Below are 24,699 nucleotides of genomic sequence, written 5' to 3'. Positions count from 1 at the left end.
CATCCTCCTCACAACTCACCCTCCCACCCAGTTTTGTGTCATCTGCAAATTTGGAGATATTACATTTAGTTCCCTCATCTAAATCATTAATATATATTGTGAATAGCTGGGGTCCTAGCACCGATCCCTGCGGTACCCCACTAGTCACTGCCTGCCATTCGGAAAAAGACCCATTTATCCCTACTCCTTGTTTCCTGTCTGCCAACCAATTTTCTATCCATCGCAATACACTACCCCCAATCTCAGGCGCTTTAATTTTACACGCTAATCTCTTATGTGGGACTTTGTCTCAAGCCTTCTGAAAGTCCAAATAAACCACGTCCACTGGCTCCCCCTCATCAACTCTACTAGTTACATCCTCGAAGAATTCTAGTAGATTTGTCAAACATGATTTCCCTTTCATAAATCCATGCTGACTCTGTCTGATTCTACCACTGTTCTCCAAGTGCTCTGCTGTAAAATCTTTAATAACGGACTCTAGAGTTTTCCCCACTACTGACGTCAGGCTGACTGGTCTATAATTCCCTGCTTTCTCTCTACCTCCCTTTTTAAATAGTGGGGTTACATTAGCTACCCTCCAATCTGTAGGAACTGTTCCAGAGTTTATAGAATCTTGGAAGATGACCACCAATGCATCCACTATTTCTAGGGCCACTTCCTTAAGTATTCTGGGATGCAGATCATCAGACCCTGGGGATTTATCGGCCTTCAATCCCATCAATTTCCCCAACACTATTTCTCTACTAATACATTTTTCCTTCAGTCCCTCCCTCTCACGAAACCCTGTGTTCCCCAACATTTCTGGTGTGATATTTGTGTCCTCCTTTGTGAAGATAGAACCAAAGTATGCATTTAGTTGGTCAGCCATTTCTTTGTTCCCCATGATAAATTCCTAACAATTTCTATTAATAGATTATGGGAAATGAGAGAGACAGGTGCAAGCACAGGGAGCGGGGCTGCAACACCCAGAGGAGCAGCAGGGTGATGAGGGGCGCACAGACGAGGAGGGTGGAGTCAGCCATGAAGAGGCTCATGGTCGCAGAAGGCAGTACCCAGCAGAATGGGTTTACCCGCAAAGACTGCTACATGGAGGTGTCAGAGCATCAGTGTCTACGAAGACTGCAGCTGTCCAGGCAGGTGGTGTCGTGGCTGTGCACAGTGCTGGAGGAGGATTTGAGAGCAGTGGGATGTAGTGGCCACCCATTGCCTATGGTGGTGAGGGTCACCATAACCCTCGAATTTTACACCTCAAGATCATTCCAGGGATCCTCTGGAGACATTTGTGGGATCTCCCAGTTGGCATTCCCTCACTGCATTAAGCTGGTAACTGATGCCTTGTACCAGAGGACAGGCCAATGCGTGTGCTTTCGCACAAATGAGGCCAGTCAAGCTGAGAGGGCAGTGGGATTCGGGGGCCATCACTGGATTCCCCAGGGTCCAGGAGGTAATCTGTACACATGTGGCCATCAATGCTCCCACAGAGCAGCCAGGAGTCTTCGGCAACAAGAAGGGTTTCCACTCGCTGAATGTACAGCTGGTATGCGACCACCACAAACAGATCCTGCAGGTGTATACAAGGTTCCCAGAAGCTGTTACGACTCTTAAATCCTGAGACAGTCCCAAAATTTTCAGGCCACTTGAATGCCTTTGTGAATGGATACTGGGTGACAAGGGCTAAGTTCTGAAGACATGGCTCCTTACACCTGTGTGGCACCCCAACACACCTACAACTGGTGCCCTACGATTACAAGGGCAACCATTGAGTAGGCCTTCTAAAAATGAGGTTCCAGTGCCTGGATAGATCTGGGGACTGCAGTACATTCCATCAAGACTCACACATATCATTATGGTACGCTGTGCTCTGCACAACTGGTGCTCCAGAGGGAGTAGCCTTGGAGAATGAGGATCTCCTTGAGTGCGCACCCTCCTTCTCCAAGGAGGAGGAGGATCTGGAAGTGGCTCAAGATCAGGTGGTCCGTGGCAATGCACCCGAGGCCTGATGCCAATGGACATTGACATGCTTGCCAGGGAGACATGCTGTTCACTCTTATGGACACGTTTCTCCTGAGCCTACCTTGCATGCCTATTTAAGTGCTTCACTGTTCTCCCTCACACAGCCTTGTTGGCTTTTCCTTATTTGCCCTTACCAGCTCAGTTAGGTGATCGTGACAGGATGCCAACGCATACATTCACAGTTGCCCTATTGCAGTGCAGACCTCATCCATGTGTCCTTCTCAGGAGCTCACCAGCTGGTGACAGTAAGATGATATAGAAAAGAGCACACAAGATCTTAACTAAACAAAACATCACCTTTCATTTTATGTATTGTTCTAAATCTTTTCCTTACACCATTAACTATCATCTGGGTGCGCCAATGTTGTGCTGTCCCAGCACATGCAGCTGAAGTAGAGGCAGACTGCTTGTCTTTCTGCTCTGGTGCATTAGATGACCGCGGCATTTGTCCTCTTGGTGGCTAAGGCCTGGAGAGCCCGGCACATGGGGGCCACCTACATCTGTGTAGGAGTTGCCTGTCATTGCAGCTTCATGAAGCATTGGTGTCACCATCAAAGGGGCTGAGGAATGGCTGTTGACGCCAGGCAGTGCCCTGAGAGGAGAACCCAGGGGCTTCAGGCAGTCACTCCTCCACCCTTTCAAGGCCAGCCTGTCCTTTCCTGGTGAGAGGTTCATGTGTCACAGGTCATCATGTCCACTCATCGTTTCACGGAGCTCATGAATAAGCCAAAGGTAGGCAGGGCAGCATGTACCTCTTGCATCCACTGGGTGGTATGCTGCATGTGACTCTCCATGAGGGTCGTATTCTCTCAATGGAGGAGGTCGGGCGCTCATAAGCCAGAGACATGGTGCCACTCATGGCATGAATGGACTACTCCATCATCTGCGCATGGGTGCAAACAGCATCTGGGAACTGAGATGTCCATGCATTTCACATTGCTTGACCCTTCCTCAGTCTCTGATGGGAAGTAACCACAGCTGTCTCTGCTCCGTTAGCTGCTTGCCTGTTTTTATGTGTGCTAACCAGCTGGTGCCACCTTTCCAACCACATGCTAATGCCCACCAAAGTGGGAGTATCTGTGCTGGTGGAGGGTGCGCCAGAATGATGTGACAATGGTGTCTCCTCCTCTGAGGTCTCACGTGGTGGTTTTGCCATTGTTAGTGCCTCATCTGCTACTTGAACTGCGAGAGAGACAAGATTGATCTTAGGGCATGACGCTTTCCACCAACTCCTTTTCCCTTTCATGCATCTGGAACTCCCTGTGCTCATCACTGGCCACAGCTGTGCCACAGGCAGTGTGCATCATTAGGTTCAATGGACTCTTCTATGATGTTACTCACTCTCTATTGGCTCCACACCTACCTCACTATCAGCGACAGGCTACCCGACTGTGACTCTTCCTAGCTCCATTGCCTCCTCCTCCAATTCATCGCCACTCCCTGGCATTGTGAGTTCACTTCTCCTGCATACAGTCACTGGTCTCTCATAGTCTAGTTGTGCTCACCATTCTGTGCTAGTTTCAAGGGAGGGCTGCTGTTAGGAACCATTTAGTATTGGCAATGCAGTGATCAGTGCTGACAGTGAGGCTACTACGCGCCTCGCCGTGAAGGCTAGTGCCTGGTCATTCCCAATGCCTAGGTCATCAACCTCTTCTCACGTTCCATTAGCACTTTTTGTGACATCCGGGGCTTCGAGCTTGGTAAAACCAGGTCCATTCACCTTGCCAAACCTCAACAGGTCATTGAATCACTTGTGGCACTGCAGCTATGAATGTGCGACAACTCCACAGCTGCTAACTTTCTCTGTAACCTCCAGCACACCTTCTTGGTGAGGCTTTCTGGCCTCTTTCACCCGCCGACTGGGAAAAGCACCTCTCACCATGGCCTTTCTGCCTGAAGGAGCACCTCTAGGGAGGCAACACTAAACCTGGGAGCCACTCTTCCTCCAACTGTAGCCATTCCTCTAAAGCAACCATTCTGCCTTCCAGGTGCCTCTATGTGTGATGCCTTTAAACTGAATGCTGCCATCCCTTTAAATATGGCACCTGTGTTTTAGCTGTCGAGTCTTCCTTTAGCCTGCCATCCGCTATTGGCTGGCTCCCATGTCTGACAGCTTTTAATTGAACACAGGTGGCAAAATCCACTTTCATGTCCCGCCTCCCGCCCGAGCAGCCACGCGACCAAATTTGGGCCCCGATGTCGGACCTCTTCCCTTTCAATAAAGTTGAGCCCATTCATTCAGACATATAATAATATGTTGAAAGAAGAAAAATCCCAACTATTATTCTATCCCAAATTCGTAAATAGTTCTAATTCCATTCGTCAGTATCTTTTTTCATAAACCCTGCTACATGGCCTGTGATATGCATATGCTAAATATTGCTTTCTTACATTTCACATTTAAGTTATGATTCAGTAAATCTCTTGGTTGTCTGTGATAAATTAGAGAAAGTCTCGAGTGAAATCACTTGGAAAGGTTGTTGAACTAAATGCAGAGTGCTGTGAAAGCAAATCCAGAGAGTATTGTAAACTGTAATTTTTATAGCTTACTAGCAGATCTCCCCTGCCATTGTTTATGGTGAATCAAAGGATATGCTATAATGTGACAGAATTAAGAGTGACGTTAGTAAGACATTTAATATGTTATAGATGATGGATAGATTAGCATGCTGATTTTATTAAAAGTCAACATTAGGTGGGATATTTGTATAATATTAAAGTGAAAAGATCTCAAATTTTTAATGTTTGATTGAAGTATCTTCCTACGCATCGACTCCTCACCCTCAAAATAACAGTCTTCTTCACTTGCTTGTTCTGTACCTAACCAAGTTGATATGTCTGGTCCAATTCAACTTCTGAAAAATTATGACCTAAAGGACGTTGATTGTGGGACCACAATGATGATGGTGCCTTTGAAGGTCATGGGGAGGTTGCTTGACTTTCTCTTGTTTGAGGTGGGGAATGTTACCTTCCACTTGTCAGCCTAAGTCTGGATGTTATCCAGGTCCTATTTCAGACATAACAGCACAGATTTTTAGATAGCAATCAGAACTGGGGAGCCAGGCAGGATTTCCCTCTTCAGTCTGATCCATAGCTCAGGGACCTAAAGCCACTTCCAGTACTCTAACTCGTGCCTGCTAACATCGGTTGGGTCAGCAAAGAATGGGGATAAAGCCTGAAGCATTCTGGTTTGTATGATGTACTACTACATCAGGTGGTGCTTCACTCATTATGCCATCAGAGGAGCTAACTTCATTATTACAATTTTCACCGAGTGAGTCAGGAACCAAAACATTATTCAAATAAATTTTTGATAAAATTACAGAAAGAAGTTGTTTAGACTGAGGTTCACATCTCTGATAGCGATGCCTTCCTTATATAAACTCAATTTTGCAAGTAGCATATATTTTTGTATCTATGCATAACCAGTGAAATCTAACAAAAAACACAAAAAATTGGAGCATTTTTCTGAAAATATTTTTTGTATATTTATAAGTTGGTGCTTATGAACATTGAGGAAAATTACGTTTCTTTTCACCGAATTTTTATATGTCAATTTTTATTTTGGCATTAAGATTTTTTTGGCACAGAAAGTATAAGCGTCAAATCAGTATTTACTGTTGATTCCAACTAGTTACAATCGACCCCCCCGAGGCAGCAGTTCCCACTCTTCAGGCTCGCTTGAGGCCAGTAGACTGAATGAGTGGAGGTAGATCAACTTCCAAAAAGGTATATGTGAGCCATTCCTGCGGTTCAGGTCTGGCAAGGGCCTAGCTCCCTGAAGATCTTTGAATATTTTCTTAAAATACAAGGGTGGGGTGGGGAATGGGTAAGTAGCTTGACTCTTCTGACATGTGAAACTTCTGAGAAATGCAATGCAACAATGCATGCTGGACACAAAACTTTTATTTACATAGACATGGTGAAGCCAATGTCCATGGTGAAAGGACCTTGAAATTAACCCAGGGTTAATCATCCCACAGTTTTCTATGGAGCCGTGTTTGGGGTGAAAAATCCACCCATCCACTTGGAGTGGACATCCTCGACTAAGATGCCTCCGAGTGGCAGGGGTGTCCACCATTGATATTTTAATGATGGAACCTCCCACTGACTCCACATGCTCTGGCAAGGTCGGTGCGGTGATCCCAACGGGTGCACCCAACAGTTACGTCAGGATATCGTTACTGCAAGTTTTCAGGGCTCTAGGTCAGATTTTATGGTCAGTGGTGAAGTGACCGCACTCACCACTGACCTTGAAGAAAATTGCCCACATAGATCCAGCGATCTCTGTGGCATGGATTTCACCTGTGCCGATATGAATTTGAATCTAACACCAAGTCAAGACAACCTCCAGGCATCCAGCAACAGTGATTTTAACAGTCTTTTTCAACCACCCTCTCCTGCCTCCTTCACCCTCACCTTCAACAGTGAGTGTAAAGAGCTCTTGAACTGTTTTGTCACAAAGATCAAGACCATTCATCCAGATGCCTCTGCTGCATCCCTCCCTTCCCCTAGTCCTTTGGGAAGAACTTCCCCAAAAGTTTTCCACTGCCCTGGCCCGGAACTTACCTCTTTCTTAGATTCCATTTCATCTCCTGCAATGCTCCCTCCAGCCTTATCTTGTCCATGACACCCACCTCCTGCTTGCTTGATCTTGTTCCAACCAAACTGTTGACCACTCAACTTCCCTTACTGATCCCCATGTTAGCTGATATTGTTAACTGTTTCTTCTCAGATGCTGTTTCTGCTCCTCACCCTTAAACTGCTGACATCACCACTCTCCTCAAAAACATACTTTTGATCCTTCTGTACCTGCAAACCTGTACCCAGTTTCCAATCTCCTTTTCCTCCAAAGTCCTTGAACATGCTGTCGCCTCCCAAATCTGTGCCCATCTTTCCCACAATTGCAAGTTTGAATCCCTTCAGTCAGCTTTCCTGCCCAGCCACCGTACTGAAATGTCCCTTGTTAAAGTCACAAATGACATTCTTTGTGACTGCAACCAGGATTACTGTCCCATCTCATCCTTCTTGACCTGTTTGTAGTTTTTGACACTGACCACACTATCCTCCTTCAATGCCTCTTCTCTGTCATCAGCTGAGTGGAACTGCCCTAGCTTGGTTCCATTCTTATCTATCTAATCATAGCCAGAGAATCACTAGCAATAGCTTCTCTTCCCACTCCTGCTCTGTTACCTCTGGAGTACCCCAAGGATCCTTCCATGGCCCCCTTCTATTTCTCATCTGCATGCTACCCCTCAGCGATATCATCCAAAACTCGACATTAGGTTCCATATTTGTGCCACGGCACTCAAACCTATCGCACCACCACCTTCTTGGACCCCACCACTGTCTGCTTTATCACATTGCTTGTCCAACATTCAGTGTTGGTTGAGGAGAAATTTCCTTCAACTAAATATTGAGAAAACTAAAGCTATCGTCTTTATAGTCCTTGCCGCAAACTCTATTCCCTGTCCACCGTTTCTGTCCCTGGTAACTATTTATAACCGAGCAAGACCATTCGCAACCACAGTGTTGTTGACCCCAAGTTGAGTTTCCAACCCTCCTTCAGCTCTTTTGCTGTTGAAACCCTCATTCATGCCTTTGCTGCCTCCAGACTTGGCTATTCTAATCCTGTCTTCCACCCTACATAAACTTGAGCTTGTCCAAACCTCTGCTGTCCATATCTTAACTCGCTGCAAATCTCAGTCGTCCATCACCCCTGTGTTTGCTGACCTTCACTTGGTCCCTATCTGACATTGCCTCAGTTGAAAATCCTCATCCTTATTTTCAATTCCCTCCTAGACGTTGCCCCTCCCTATCTCTATAGCCTCCTCCAGCCCTACCAACCTTTGAGATCTCTGCATTCCTCCAATTCTGGCCTCGTGCACATCCCTGATTTTAATTGCTCCACTATTGGTGGCTGTGTTTTCAGCTGCTTTGGTCCTAAACTCTGGAATTTCCTCCCTAAACCTCTTTGGCTCTCTAGCTCTCTCTCCTCTTTTAAGATGCTCCTTAAAACCCACCTTTTTGATCAACCTTCCAGTTATCTGTCCTGATTTCTTCTGCTATGGCTCAATGTCAATAATGTTTTTATTGATATTACTCTTCTTAAGTGCCTTGGGACATTTTACTACGTTAAATGCTTTATAAATGTAAGTTGTTTTTATAGTTGTTGATAATGTCATTAAGCAGCCAGTCACATAGAAGAATTCTCACAGATAGCAAACCAGGAAATTAAAAGCATTAATTATCCTTCACTTTTTAATATTTTACAGAAAGCAAAATTAAGATTGGGAAATACAAATGAGATTAAGTAGAAGATGAAATTCCATAAGCAATCTTAACACAAAATATTATTTTAAAAATATGTAGATTTTTTTAATCACAATGGAGAAATTTGACATGCAATAAATATAAAATCAGTTTTTCAGGGCCAGAAAGGTTGTTCAGCAGCAGTCATGAACTTAGTATGTTAACAAGGTGCAACTTTTTCAAGGGATTTTACAGTAAGACTATTTGGGTAAAAGTGGAAGTTCTCATCAGTTCAGTGACTTCAACGGCAGACCCTATGGAAAAGCACAGAATAACTGATAGCAATTTCTGAATTTCCACATTTAACAGCAGGTGTGGACTCCAGAAGTTGCTGTCAGTTTCAGAGGAGTAATGATGGCGACACTGACGGTTTCACCATTATTAGTTGGCATCCTTCCATCTACAAAATATGATAAACATGCAGCAAACAGTCCATTTAGGTGGGGTGTCTTCTCTTGGTGCACCTTTGCTGATGGCTGTGAAGGCCAATCCTCGAGAGGCAGGTTCTGCCCCAATTGCCGCACGTAAAGCTGCCAAGTGACGCTGTGAGTTATTGCTTTTGACGTTGGCACCTGTTGCCAAGCTGCTGTAGCAACTGATTGTCATGGTAGTGCATACCAGTCCACAGGATGTGTCATCATTTCCCTCTTTCACCAGCTCATGAATCCCAGGTGCGATAGTCGACATTTAGGGCCTTCATATCGTGCTTGCAGGCATCCCTGAAGTGAAGCTTTGGGCGCTCCACTGGTCATCTGGCACCTGCTATCTCACCATACAGAAGGTCTTTGGGTATGCGACCATCTTCCATCCTGCAGACATGTCTGATTCATTGAAGCTGCCTCTGTTTGATTAGTGCCAACACATTTGGGAGTTCTGCCTTTGAGAGGACTGCCACGTTTGTGATTTTGTTCTGCCAGGATATACCCATAATGCCCCACAGACAGCGACAATGGAAATAATTGAACTTCTTTTCCTGGTAGCTGTAAGTCGCCCATGTTTCGCAGCCATAGAACAAGGTGCTGAGAACATAGACCTTATAAACCATCAGCTTGGTCCTAAGGGACAACTTGGTGTTATCCCATAATCATTTTGCGAGTCGGCCAAAAGTGGTCGCTGCTGTCCCTATTCATGTATCAAGTTCTGCATCAAGCGACAGATTGTCTGATACCATGGCCCAAGGTAGCAGAATTTATTAAACACTTCCAGTGGGATGTTTTTTAGTGTGATCAGGGGCGGAGGTGCAACATCTTTTCCCATAACCATGGTTTTCTTGATGCTTATAGTCAAGGAGAACAAGTTACAAGCATGGGAGAGACAGTCCATGAGTCTTTGTAGCTGATTTTCCATGTGAGTGACTAGCACAGTCATTATTACTACTGCAAAATCCGGGCCATTATGTCTTGACACTTACATCATATCTATAATGCTGAGACTGTTCATAGAGGTACAGGTAAGTATAGACTGAATTATTTCCTGGAGTCTTTTAATTGATTTTTCAAATAGTTTAGAGATACAGCACTGAAACAGGCCCTTCGGCCCACCGAGTCTGTGCCGACCATCAACCAACAATTTATACTAATCCTACACGAATCCCATATTCCAATAACATCCCCACCGGTCCCTATATATTTCCCGACCACCTACCTATACTAGGGGCAATTTCTAATGGCCAATTTAACCTACCAACCGGCAAGTCTTTGGCATGTGGGAGGAAACCGGAGCACCCGGAGGAAACCCACGCAGACACAGGGAGAACTTGCAAAATACACTGCATTCAACAAAATATTGCATTTAAAGTACTTGTATCATTGAAAGTTTGTGCTGCTACATGTGGAATTTATTGTATTATGGTCTAATGCATTTTTTGACACTACTTCTTGCCATAGAATCAAAGAAAAATCTATCCATGGGAAAAGAAGGCGGAGTATCCAGACGACAGCTGGAGGAATCACAGTTAACTTGGAGCAATTTGGATAATTATGCCGCACAAAACTCTAGCCTTGCTCAGCTGAATGATAGCCTCTCCAAAGAAGGGTTTGTACCTATACACTATACACCAGAGACCTGCAAGTCACAGACTGGAGTTGACAGGGACCTTGCACAAAAGGCAGGTTGTCACGGAGAAGAGGAGGGGAGCAATTTGAGCGGCTTAGAGAACGCTGCCTCTGGAATGAGTGAGAATCTAACAAATGTCACGTACAACTTTGGAGAATGCAGCCAATCTGCTACGGACACAACAGGAACTCAACACTCATTTGTGAATAAAAGCAATTGTAATGAGGTGGTCACTGGTTACAGTGCTTCAAATAAGCACGCCAAGCATCACAGAACTTTCCTGCAAAGGTTTGTTTTGCAGTCTCATTAAGGTTTTGTTTCAAATTTTTTTACATTATTGCCTTGCATTGTGTATTCCTGGAATTCTCCTGTTAATTGAGTAAGCATAGGAGATGTCACTGTAGTGACATTTCATTTACAATTTTTTTAAGTTAACATTTTTAAAGGTTGCATGTGTAATATTTCCATTAAACCAGTCTGTACACTTGAAATGTAATAAACTCTATAGGTTACCATTCTTAATATTTCATGTTGCTGGACAGCAGTAAGTATTAAATTCTCAGAATAATTCTACTCATCCTGAAATCCATATCATTACAGTTTGGTATTTTGATCTAATCAATACATTTTGTAATCTAAGTATTGTTGTAAGATAATACCAACAGCAGGAACTCCTGCCATTCATTCTATGAAAATACCTAATTTAATTTCAGGTTTTAAGGCCTGTACTTGATAGTAAAAAAAAAACCTAGCAACAATCTAAATAAGCAAGATGTATCTAAATCCTCCAATACATTAAAAGAATATTCAAGAATGAAGTATCTTTTTCTGAGTTAATTACCAGATAAATACCGGACAGTGGCTGGCCTATTTCTGAGACTTTGGTATTTAAATCAAAATACTTGCATTTAACAGAATTTTCTAACTATTGTTAATTAAAATACTAGTTACCTGCAGTGAACCCCTTGTTAATGTTTGTCAACTTTTATTTTATGTCAAATACTGTAGTAAGTTCCATATGAAAACTTGCTGAAGGACAGTGTGGAAAATGAGACTTTTTTTCTGAAGAAAGTGAGAGAAAACACATTTGTGCTTTCATGTCACCAATCCCATGTATATTTAAGACAGTCAAGAAATTTGTTTAAATTTTAGTGGCTTTTTAGAATAAACCTGTGAAATTCCACCTTTATTTTGGTATACCCCAGTGCCATAAAAACTTGAGAGTAGAGTAGAAAAATATTTGTGATTTGATATTTTAAAACAAATTCTGTATTATAAGGTCTCTCAAGATGTCTTTATTGGTTACAATGTAAATTTAATGTTACATCAGGAATAAAAAGTGAGAAATGATAGAGCACCTTAAATTTACCAGGTAATTATTACATCTTTTCATTTGAGTTTAAATTTCCATAAAAGTCTGAGCTGCTTCTCTGTCCTGTTTTGCTTTCATTGAAAGGTACAGGGATATGTTTGTTGTTTACAGGCCTGATTTTTTTTTTAAAAACATAGTGCAGCTCAAGTGAGCAGATGAAAGTCTGTTTATTTTGACATTCGTGCTGAAAACTGCAGATGAATATGTGTAGCCATATTGTCCAAATTTAAATAAAAGCAAAATACTACAGATGCTGGAAACCTGAAATAAAAACTGAAAGTACTGGAAATACACAGCAGGTCTTGCAGCATCTGTGGAGAGAGAAACAGTTAACGTTTCAGGTCTGTGGCCTTTTATCAGAATGTCCAAAGTTAATCTGCGGTCAGTATTAGATGCTATAAGTACAAATTGATTTTAAACTGTCTATTGATCTCTTTTTATGGAAACAAAGCTGCATTTGAACATCGAAGTATGACTGTACTTACACAGTGGAAAAGGCTAGATGTTAAACCACTTTTGATTTAAAGTTAAGAGTAAGATTATTTCTCGTTTTAACTTATTTCCTGTTAGCATCAGTTTGTGACTTTGGTTACTTCTGTATTTGTGACCCGAGTTGCTTATGCGTATGCTACCTAAAAACTATCATGTAAAGTAATTAAAAATAAAATGCCTTGAAGTTGATTTCTTGAATGTAAGTTTATCTTTGTTTCTGTTAGCTATACAAAATTCTATTTTTTGTTTCTTGATATGTAATTATTTCATGTGTAATTATTGCTGCAGGTTAGGCCTCCCATCATTGCTATCTTCAACTGGAACAAACAACAAGCCTTCTTATATGGCTTTAACATCTGCTGCCAGGAAAAAAAGGAAATCTGAAAGGTAAGACAGAAATTTCAAACTGAGATTTCAATTTTCAAGTTAGCCTGAACATGTATTTGAATATTTTTGAGTTTGAGTAAAGCTTTCAAACTGTAGTCAATTCTTGGTACAAAGAAGCTACATTGAGATAGTGTGAATGTCTTGGCTGTGCATTGAGGATGAACTTCTTCCAAAGGATGAATAAGTCCATACTTAAGGTAGGTAATCTAATATCTCCTACAACAAAAACAAGAAATGCTGGATTCACTCAGCAGGTCTGGCAGCATCTGTGGAAAGAGAAGCAGAGTTAACGTTTCGGGTCAGTGACCCTTCTTCGGAACTGACAAATATTAGAAAAGTCACAGATTGTAAACAAGTGAGGTGGGGGTTGGGCAAGAGATAACAAAGGAGAAGGTGCAGATTGGACCAGGCCACATAGCTGACCAAAAGGTCATGGAGCAAAGGCAAACAATATGTTAATGGTGTGTTGAAAGACAAAGCATTAGTACAGATTAGGTGTGAATATACTGAATATTGAACATCAGCAAGTGCAAACCTGAAGAAAAACAACCTGAAAAAAACAGTGGGTAAGCAGCTGATGTTCAATATTCAGTACATTCACACCTAATCTGTACTAATGCTTTGTCTTTCAACACACCATTAACATATTGTTTGCCTTTGCTCCGTGACCTTTTGGTCAGCTATGTGGCCTGGTCCAATCTGCACCTTCTCCTTTGTTATCTCTTGCCCAACCCCCACCTCACTTGTTTATAATCTGTGACTTTTCTAATATTTGTCAGTTCCGAAGAAGGGTCACTGACCCGAAACGTTAACTCTGCTTCTCTTTCCACAGATGCTGCCAGACCTGCTGAGTGAATCCAGCATTTCTTGTTTTTGTTTCAGATTTCCAGCATCCGCAGTATTTTGCTTTAATATCTCCTACAGTTTGATTTGAGCAGTTTGTGTTAAATTTTCTATACAGTCCACTTTATAGCAATTTATGTTCAGAATTGAATAGCAATATTAATGTATTCTTAGAATTTTTTATATATATATATCTGTAAGGCACAAACTGTGATCATTGCTGTTAATGGAACCTAATTGTGAGAAAGAGTAATAATATTTTAACTGTGCTGCTCAGAAATACATTATCTGCTACTAAGGAGGGACGTATACAAACATACTTGTTGCAGTGCTCAGAAAGAAACATTGCCATAGTAACCTAGTTGCGAAGATGGGAAACCCCAATCGTTTTAAGCCATAGAACAGAATAATATCATGTAGTAATAATAATAAAGGCTTTAACTAAGTTGCCGCTGAGGGAGCAAATTAATGATTTTTTCATTAGGTTTTCTTGGCCATTGTGATTTTATCACAGTGATTGTCCAAACAGTGACCACCACAATTATGATACATGCAGGAGTCCAACCTATAGTGCTTCATCTCCAGCATGGACATTGATAGCAATCAATGAAGAATTTACTTTGATGTTACCTGATATAGACCTATGGAGATTTTGCACTGTTCACCAAGACTCCAACCAGCTTCCCTTTCTTTAACACTCAGGAAGAGGAAACTGGAGAATTTTTTTTATTCTTTCATGAGATGTGGTTCTCGCTAGCAAGGCCAGCATTTGTTGCCCATCTCTAATTGTCTTTGAGAAGGTGGTGATGAGCTGCCTTCTTGAACCACTGCAGTCCGTCTGGTGCGGGTATACCCACAGTGCTGTTAGGGAGGGTATTCCAGGATTTTGATCCAGCGACAGTGAAGGAATGGTGATATTTTTCTAAGCCAGAATGGTGTCTCCCTTGAGGATCCTCCCCTGATCACTCTCAGGACACATCTTGATGAATGCAATCTCATCTCAAAGACATGAGCCCAGCTTCTGGCTGTGCCTGGGACAAGTAAATGTGCTTTCTTTATTTGAATGGTTATATCAAAGTTTTGCACTGTTTCTACCACCACACTTATGTGGGCTGCAACTAAGATTGTACAAAAAATATCTACTTCATTTTCAAGCCTTGGATCCCTTTGAAGCGATCTGAAAAGCAACTTTCTTGCTTTCACCAAGCATCTTGGTTGATGTATCAGCTCAGGGTGATCAATGCTTTATCACAACTTTCATGTGCTCCAAGCTGGCTTATAAAGACAACTCCTCAGAGATCCATACTTAGTTATTGTACTGTCTTGTTGCATGTGGAAGTTGAATGAATGAATGATGAAGAACAGTAACTTACTTGCTACAGTTGGTCTCCTCCTCCTTCTTTGCTGATGGTCGGATACAAAGGTCCCCCCGCCTACCTCATTTTTTTTGAAGCTGACATAACTTGGAATTATTTTACTTTTTAATATTTGTCTCTTTGACTTTGTTATTGTGAAAAGATTTATACCTGTCACTTTTTTGTTATTCATACTGCCATTTTTATTAGAACATAAGAAATAGGAGCAGGAGTAGGCCATACGGCCCCTTGAACCTGCTCTGCCATTCAATAAGATTATACTGATCTTCGACATCAACTCCACCTTTCCATCCGATCCTCATATTTCTTGATTTCCTGAGTCCAAAAATCTATCAATCTTAATCCTGAATATACTTAATGACTGAGCATCCACAGCCCTCTCAGGTAGAGAATTCCAAAAATTGACAACCATGTGAGTGAAGAAATTTCTCCTCACCTCAGTCCTAAATGGCTGACCCCATATCCTCAGATTCTGCCTCCTATTTCTAGACTCTCCAGCCAGAAACATCAGCCTTTCAGCATCCACTTTAAAAAGTAATTAGGAGAGGGAAGAGGGGTCATGAAAAAACACTGGCGGGCAAGATAAAGGAAAATCCCAAGACGTTTTATAAGTATATTAAGGGAAAGAGGATAACCAAGGAAAGAGTAGGGTCCATTAGGTGCCAAAGTGGCAATCTGTGTGTGGAGCCAGAGGACATAGGTGAGGTTTTAAATGATTACTTTTCATCTGTGTTCACTATGGAGAAGGACAATGTAGGTGTAGAGATCAGGGAGAATTGTGATATACTTGAACAAATTAGCATTGAAAGGGAGGAGGTAGTAGCGGTTTTAGCGGGCTTAAAAGTGGATAAATCCTAGGCCCAGATGAGATGTAACCCTGCTGTTATGTGAGGCAAGGGAGGAGATTGCAGGGGCTCTTACACAAATTTTCAAATCCTCTCTGGCCAATGGAGAGGTACTGGAGGATTGGAGAACAGCAAATGTGGTACCATTATTCAAGAAGGGTAGCAGGGATAAACCAGGTAATTACAGGCCAGTGAGTCTAACATCAGTGGTAGGGAAACTACTGGAAAAAACTCTGAGGGACAGGATTAATCTCTACTTGGAGAGGCAGGGATTAATCAAGGACAGTCAGCATGGCTTTGTCAAGGGGAGATCATGTCTAACAAACTTTATTGAATTTTTCGAGGAGTTGACTAGATGTGTAGATGAGAGTAAAGCAATCGATGTAGCCCACATGGACCTCAGTAAGGCTTTTGATAAGGTCCCACATGGGAGATTGGTTAAGAAGGTAAGAGCCCATGGGATCCAGGGCAATTTGGCAAATTGGATCCAAAATTGGCTTAGTGGCAGGAGGCAAAGGGTGCTGGTCGAAGGTTGCTTTTGCGATTGGAAGCCTGTGACCATTGGTGTACCGCAGGGATCGGTGCTGGGACCCTTGCTATTTGTAGTGTACATTAATGATTTAGACATGAATATAGGAGGTAAGATCAGTAAGTTCGCAGATGGCATGAAAATTGGTGGTGTCGTAAATAGTGAGGAGGAAAGCCTTAGATTACAGGACGATATAGATGGACTGATAAGATGGGCAGAGCAGTGGCAAATGGAATTTAATCCTGAGAAGTGTAAGGTGATGCATTTTGGGAGGACTAACAAGGCAAAGTGGGTGGTAGGACCCTAGGAAGTACAGAAGGTCAGAGGGACCTTGGTATACTTGTCCATAAATCACTGAAGGTGGTTAGGAAACCAAGTGGGAAACTTGCCTTTATTAGCCGAGGCATAGAATATAAGAGCAGGGAGGTTATGATGGAGCTGTATAAAACGCTAGTTAAGCCATAGTTGGAGTACTGTGTACAGTTCTGGGCACCACACTGTAGGAAGGATGTGATTGCACTGGAGAGGGTGCAGAGGAGATTCACCAGAATGTTGCCTGGGCTGGAGCATTTCAGCTATGAAGAGAGACTGGATAGGCTAGGGTTGTTTTCCTTAGAGCAGAGAAGGCTGATGGGGGACCTGATTGAGATATACAAAATTATGAGGGGGGTAGATAGGAAGAACCTCTTTCCCTTAGTGGAAGTGTCAATAACAAGGGGGCATAGATTTAAGGTAAGGAGCAGGAGGTTTAGAGGGGATTTGAGGAAACATTTTTTCGCCCAGAGGGTGGTTGGAATCTGGAACACACTACCTGAAGGGGTGGTAGAGGCAAGAACCCTCACAACATTTAAGAAGTATTTAGATGAGCTCTTGAAACACCATAGCATACAAGGCTACGGGCTAAGTGGTGGAAAATGGGATTAGAATAGATAGGTGCTTGATGGCCAAAGCAGACACGATGGGCCGAAGGCCTGTTTCTGTGCTGTATAACTCAACGACTATGACTTTAGCAAGTTCTCTCACAATCTTATACATTTCAATGAGATCACCTCTTATTGTTCTAAACTCCAGAGAGTATAGGCCCATTCTACTCAATCTTTCCTCAAAGGACAACCATCTCATCCCAGAAATAAATTTATTGAACCTTCTTTTTCCCCCTCTAAGACAAGTATATCCTTCCTTAGGTACAGAAATCAAAGCTGTACAGAGCAGGCCAGGTGTGGTCTCGCCAAAGCTTTATACAATTGCAGCAAGACTTCCTTACTCTTGTACTCCAACCCCCTTGCAATAAAAGACAACATACCATTTGCCTTTCTAATTAACTTTCTGGGTTTCGTGTGCAATGACACACAAATCTCTTTGAACACCACCATTTACTAGTTTCTCACCATTTAAAAATATTCTGTTTTTCTATTCTGCCTACCAAACTGAATAACCTCACATTTCCCTGCATTATACTCCATCTGCCACCTTCTTGCCCCATCACTTTAACCTTTTACAGACTCTTTGGGCTGGACTTTACCACAGGCTTTGGGGCCCTGATGTCAGAACCAAATGGGGGGTTCCGAGCCCCCACTTGCCAATTAAGGGCAACGGGTGGACTCTCAATGCTGCTGGCCCAATCAGAGGGCTGGCTGCTGTGGAGTCTTGGCAGCCCCACCAGGAGAGGTGGGCACTGCTGAGGTAGGTTGGGGACCGCAAGGTTGCATCAACATGGAGGTGCCCTTAGAGGCATTCGTGAAGATCAAAACAATGAGAACCAAAGCTGGTAGACCCCTTGGAGCAGAGAGGATAACCTTCCGGAAGAATCGTTTGGGTTGCAAGTGCGGCCTTTCCTGCTCCCAACCCCATTGCTGGGGCATGGAGCCTCTGGTTCCAGTGGCCCATGGCCTGCCACAGGGAGGCTGCCTCCATTGAGATGTACCCACTGGGTGTGGGGGGGGCGGGGATACTCTACTGGCTGCAAAATTGCCCCTAATTGGAGTCTTAAATATCATAATTGGCTGCCCGTCTCCATGGAGCAGGCAGCCATCCTGACATAGCTCCCGACTATTTTCCCACCAACACCGCCTCCAACCCCATCTCAGCTGGGCCAAGAAAATCCAGGCCTTTGTATCCTCACAGCTTACTTTCCACCTAGCTTCGTATCATCAGCAAACTTGCATACATTACACTTGGTCCCTTCATTGAAGTCATTAATATAGATTGTAAATAGCTGAGGCTCCCAGCACTGAAATAAAAGCAAAATACTGCGGATACTGAAAATCTGAAATAAAATACTGGGAACACTCAACAGTTCTGGCAGCATCTGTGGAGAGAGAAGCAGAGTTAACATTTCAGGTCTGTGACCTGTCATTAGCACTTTCTGACACTTTCAACCAGCACTGATGTTTGCAGCAGCCTGCCAACTTGAAAATGAAAAATGATTGTCCTCTCTCCATGTGAATATATTACCCCCAATCTCATGATCCCTTATCTTGTGCAACAGCCTTTCATGTTGCATCTTATCAAATACCTTTTGAAAATCCGAATATACTACAATCACTGGTTCCCCATTGTCTATCTTGCTAGTTGCATCCTCAAAAAACTCTAGTAGATTTGTTAAACACGCTTTCCCTTTCATAAAACCATGTTGACTCTGCCTAATCAGATTTTTTAAGTGCCCTGTTACCACTTCCTCAATAATGGATTCCAGCATTTTCCTGAAGATTGGTGTGCTCTTGATGGCCTAAAAATCTCTCTGATACCTTTCTGGAGCAAAATAAACAATGACACTGACATTAGTGAACTTCCTCTAAGTGCTCTGAGATCAAATTCAAAATTTTATTTTCTGAAATCTTATATGCAGCAACTTATGAAATTAGTTGCCAACTTGTGCTGATTCTGTTGAAGCACAAAGAAGTCAATTAGATTGCATATTGAATCAACAAAAGAGTCTTGAGTTTGGAATAGAAGAACCTGAAATACAGTCAGATTTGGGCTTGACTGAAGAGACAAGCAGCATATGCTGAATGGCCTTTTACTGATCCTACATCCTTATATTAACTAATTGTCTAAGTATGCCATTTAAATTAAATGAAACACAACCTTATTCAATTGTGAAAGCAAAAAGGTGGTACTGTGGCACAGAATGTGACAGTTGTGTGTATTGTCCTAGGTTGATGTAAGAGTTGGTGTGTTTTGTATGGAGGTTGGCTAGTATCTACATGTCTTGGAACACGAGAAAAATGTCACCTTTAATTTGTGAATGTCACGAAATGTGCTTTGCCGCAAGGTTTAAATAATTGTAATCGTGAGGGAGGACTGTTAAAAGGCTGTTCTCATTATTTGTGTGTATCATGATATGTAACAATTTTGAGTGGGGTGTTGCTACCATTTCAAAGATAGTACACCCAAGTCATCTGTATTCATTATGCATATATGGTATAAATAGAAAAAAAGGGGGTATTCAGTAAACTGAAGAAGAATCATAAAATAAAGCTGAAAATTACTATTAGGGAATTGCAAAATCAGCAGCAAGATTGAAGAGCTCCAATAATTCCTTGTACAGTATCCCAGAATTCGTAGTCAGCGGCAAAGTGAGGACACTCGCCACTAACCTCAAAGAAAGCTACCCACAAAGATCTAGCAAGCTTCATTGTGTGGATTTCGACTTCCCTCCCTCCCCCCCCAACCATTAATTTCATTCTGGCATTAGCTATAGGGAATCTCTGGCATCCAGCAGCAACGATGTCATCAAGCAAGGTAATGAGCTAATCACATTGAAGAATTCTCACAAACAGCAAACGAGGAAGAAACAGACAGGTTTTATTATTCACTTTTTATAATTTTAGAGAAAGCAAAATAAAGATTAAGACTTACACATGGGATTAAGATAGAAGCTGAAATATAAACCAACTTTTGAAAAAAAATTTGATTATTTAAAAAATCTATGGAATTTTTACCATTGGATGGAGGAATTTGACATTCTGCAAATATAAAATTAGTTTTTCAGGGCCAGAGAGGCTGTTCAGTAGTAATTACGATTTAACCATGAAAAACTCAGTTACACCCCAATCAATAAGGCTTAACTTTTTAAAAGGGTTTTAACAGTGAGAATAATAACATAAAAAGTGGAAGTCAATACTGTGATTCCTAATTCATTACCATCTGCAAGGACTTCAACAGTGCATTTGTGGAGGAGCAAGGAATCACTGACAGCAACTTCAGGATTTCCACTTTTAAATGCACATGTGTAGCCACCAGAAGTTGCTGTCAGTTTCACAGAGTGATGCAGGGCATTAATATTGGCTGTATGTTGGTTTTACTATGAACGATTTTCAGAAAAATGCTGAGTTTTAAAAGAATCGTAACTTTAAGAAAATGAAAGCGGTGCAGAAAAATAAATCGAAGAGACACTTTAGAAAAACTGAAACGGGAAGCCAGTCTGACATGCAGAAATAAGAGATTGAAAATCCTGGGAAAAAGTTGAGAATTATGGTTAAACAAGCATTTTAAAAGTAAAAGGCCAAATACTTGCTGTTGTCCAACTTGCTATTTGGCTGCTCAGAGTGCATGGTACAATATTTTAATTTGATTATTATTTCCCTAACTGCAATTTGGCAAAGTGAAATAATGTAGGAAAATGCACTTCTAACGAACGTGAAGTATCAAATTTTGGAAGGGAGGGAAACAAAATATACAAATGGGAGAAGTGAAAAAAACACTTTGGTATGTAGATACACAAGCTATTAAAGGTAACAGATCAGAAAACTTAAGTAATTAAAAAGGGAAATTCATGCCCGGTATCTCGTCACATGCAGATCCTACTTCTAAACTATCCTCTAAAGTATGCACAGTGTCAGTATCTGAACTAGTGGCTGCGAATGTGAGAGGAAATGACAGTGTTTCTTCTTCATCACAATCTTCCTGCTCTTCTACCTCTAGTACCACTGCCTGTTCAGGTTGCAATTCTTGGGTATCTGAAAGGAGAAAGGCATAAGAGTAAGGTTGTGGTGAAGCAAGGGAGGGAAAGCAAGAGGTGCATGCTTACACTAACTGCAGCTTGTAAATCAGAAGAGATTGTCGCATGAGGGGGAAGTGGGATGTGAAGAGGAGGGTTAGGTATGTGGATACTGTCATCTTCGATGGTTTCAGCCCCATTGCTGGCCACAGCATCAGTAATGGCCACTCCACTGATAGCGAACACTGTCTCCTCCATGGCTGTAAGGACATGCAGCCATGCTTGTCCGTCACAGCTTAACTCCTGCTGCCTTTGGTTTTGTGCCACTTTGTCCTGCAAAAGAGAGGGAAGTGTGTCAGTGAGTGTGGTGCAATCTGTTTGGGTGATGTGACTCATGGTTGAATACCTGGTAGTGTGTGCAAGCTGTGAGATATGAGTGAGGCTAAGCTTCTGAGGGTGAGGTGAAGCTATGAGTGTTAGATATCAGTGGTGATTGATAGAGATTGTTAACAGGTGCGTGATGGAGTTAAGGTCCATTGAGCACTCTATGAAGCTAGTGGTGCAGTTGGTGGGATATGGAATTTGAAGATGCTTCTAACACCTGCTCCAGCCACAATCCATCTCCTCTTTAAGAGGTGGAGAGTGGCTTTAAGTAGTACAGGCTAGCGTTAGCTCATGCTAGGTTTGCATGCTGCCTGCATCAGAAGCAATGAGTGGGAGGTAATCCTGCATCACTATGCCTGTTTTCGAATCTTGTCCAATATTGCTCCCTAAGTGTATTAATTCTATAGAATGTGTTTCAACTACAGCAATGTATTCCATGTATCTCATAATAATGCCATAGAATAGCAAAGTAACTGGGCTCTGATCTCATTTTAGTAGCATCATTTGTAATTAGCATACATTGCATGTTGCAAACTATGCCAGTGGCAATCTAGATTTTCATTTTTCTCCATACATTTCTTTAGTTAGAAGTGTATTTGATATATTGAAATATTATTACTTATCTTCTCTTCTCATTTAGCTTCATGGGTCAGAGAGGTGACAATGTCAGATTTCTTGCAGCAAAGCGTGTACGTCAGGATGTGCCACCTGTTGTGGATAATAAACCTACACGAGTACTATTGCCAGGTAACTAGTAATGCAAATAAATAACATTTTTTAGAACTAGAGGCCCTGCTTATCAAAAATAGTGTATAAAAATGCAAACTCATGACTTTTTAATTCAGATTCTTCTTTAATTTCTTTCTCTGTACCAGACAATAACATAGAGAGCTCCAAGAATACTGTTCCTTTAAAGGCATTTTATTGTAAATGATATTTACAAGACTGTTACTTGAAATACTATCACCACGTGGGGGTAATTTCTGTATTCAGGTATTAGAAGAGTACTATTTTGCTTTGCACTGCTTTAAGACTTGCAGGAATCTCCAGTGCTAATAGCAGCCCATTTTCCAGTCTAATCTCATTTGTATAAATCTTCACATCACCAAATGCAAATTTAGGTGGGTCTAGGAATGATAACACTGGTTGGAGAGGAAAATGATGTGCAAATCAAATTTATGGGGTTGGAAACATTCAAGTTTATGAGAATAAGTATCACAAAAAGAGGGACAAAAATTTACAAAACCACTGAAGAACATTAAAATGCAAATCAACAAATCAGCAATCTTTGCCAAGGCTGAATGGGCAGGGGCTTAACAAGTGGCAGGCCGGGAAGAAGTGAAATCTACCTGTAAGCACAGGCTTGAGTCTGCAGCATGCCTGGAGAATGGTACAGGCGAGGCAATTTCAGGCCACTGTTGACCATTGTAGTACATGCACGTGTACACGTTGTATGCTGCATCATAACTGCTGGTGTCCTTGCAGGAATGGCAGAGCTCGGCCGCTTCTCCTGTGCAGATCCCAACCCTGAGTAAGCAGTTTACCACAATGATTCCCGAAGTCTGTTTACCAGGGCCTGCAGAAATTGTTTGCGGCATCATGGCAGGTGCGGCCAAACAGGCAATGCTTCAGACAGGAGTATAAGAAGCCAGTCTGAGCCCTAAAAGTACGATGGTACAGGACCTGAAACCAGTGAGAATCTGGCCAACTGACTTTCTACTGGATTTCCTGACATGTACTGTCCTACTGGCATTCCAAATCGGGGCACCAGGAGGACAAAAACTGCCCCCATATGTTTTATGGTATTATTTACATTTTTTCTTTTCTTAACATGAACATAGAAACATAAGTATTTGCTCAAATCACTTTTGCTTCAGAAGATTATTATATGATATAGGGTCAGCCTTGTGTTTTAACCTCTGCAAAGCAGAGCTTTGAATTTCTGACTGGATCGACAGGGAAGGGAAGGATAAATTACTCACATTCTGGTGCATAAAGTACCATTTAGATATATGGAATAGCTTGCTCTGCCCTTACAAATTGCTTCTTCCATTTACTTCCTTACTATGTTTCTCAGGTTCTATCTGAAGTAGTCTCAATAATGATGCATGTTTTAAATTCAGAGATTATGGGATAGAAACTTGTTTCAAGTTGTGGCACAAAACAGTCGGTATCGGATTGGTTGCCTGTCATACAGGGCACCTAATTTTTAATTCCATTGACTGCATTAGAACTGAACATCGGGCACTGTGTATAACAGGCACCCAATCTGATACCGCTCGTTTTGCGCCACTGTCCAAGACGAATTTCTACCCCTAAAGGAAAAAAGTGTGGAATTTATTTATGAATACAGGACTAATTTCGCAATCTTATGTTTACAGGAAGACCACAGAACCGCAGAGAGGAATACTTGGCTAGAAGGAAACATATTTTAAAAGGAGACCTCATTTACAAAGGCCGATCAAGTAATATCGACAAAGGAAGACGTATGAAATCTACGCAGTATATCTAAGTAGATTACAACATAGTATTGTCTTCTGTAGCTGTACTTTGAGACCAAGCATAGTTATTATCTTATCACATGTAATGATTTAGACTGGACTATGTTATTGACCTGTGGAAAATGTAGTATTGGGATTTACGTCCTTTAAAAGCGACCTTGATTTGCTTCAAAACTTCTGATCACCCAAGCAACCATCATTGAAGCAGTTATGCTTAAGTTACCTGTATACATTGAGAAGAAATTACTTTTGTTTTATGTAAAATAGTGATACATTTCCAACCAATAAACAAACTTTTAACCTGGCTTTGAAATGGATACTTTCACAGATCATCTACAGAAAACTTAGATTTATCTATCCTTAATATATTAAAAGTCTTACACCTAGTATGCACTTCCTTTTTGTCAAATTTATGATCTTTATCACAATTTTTTTGTGCCCCTGTCATGATTTTACCATGCATGGGCAACATCTAGAAGTAGTTTGTGGATGGAATTTTATGCAGCCCCCCCGCAACCCCGAGACTTTCCCAGGAGCCAGGGGGTTGTAAAATTGGGTGGGATGGCAGGGGTGTGTCGTACCTAGCGCCTACCCACCTCCACTGGTATTCTACCAGTGGCGAGGGAGATGGTGGATGGCCTGCCCACC

General features: G+C 41.9%; 1 protein-coding gene across 6 annotated transcripts in view; it reads left to right on the top strand.

Moving 5' to 3' along the window:
- Positions 1-24,355, top strand: part of kif18a (kinesin family member 18A) — a 189,357-nt gene extending 165,002 nt beyond the window's left edge. For all 6 annotated transcript variants that reach the window (XM_068046482.1, XM_068046479.1, XM_068046480.1 and 3 more), the window contains 4 exons: positions 10,212-10,668; positions 12,533-12,631; positions 22,191-22,297; positions 23,932-24,355. In XM_068046482.1, coding sequence (XP_067902583.1) covers positions 10,212-10,668; positions 12,533-12,631; positions 22,191-22,297; positions 23,932-24,062 — 794 coding nt within the window. In that variant the 3' untranslated portion in view covers positions 24,063-24,355. The remainder of the gene's footprint in view (positions 1-10,211; positions 10,669-12,532; positions 12,632-22,190; positions 22,298-23,931) is intronic.
- The last annotated feature ends 344 nt before the right edge of the window (positions 24,356-24,699 follow it).

The sequence above is a fragment of the Heterodontus francisci genome, chromosome 14, assembly GCF_036365525.1.
Source record: "Heterodontus francisci isolate sHetFra1 chromosome 14, sHetFra1.hap1, whole genome shotgun sequence".
Classification (NCBI taxonomy): domain Eukaryota; kingdom Metazoa; phylum Chordata; class Chondrichthyes; order Heterodontiformes; family Heterodontidae; genus Heterodontus; species Heterodontus francisci.
This window is presented reverse-complemented; position numbering and strand designations above follow the sequence as displayed.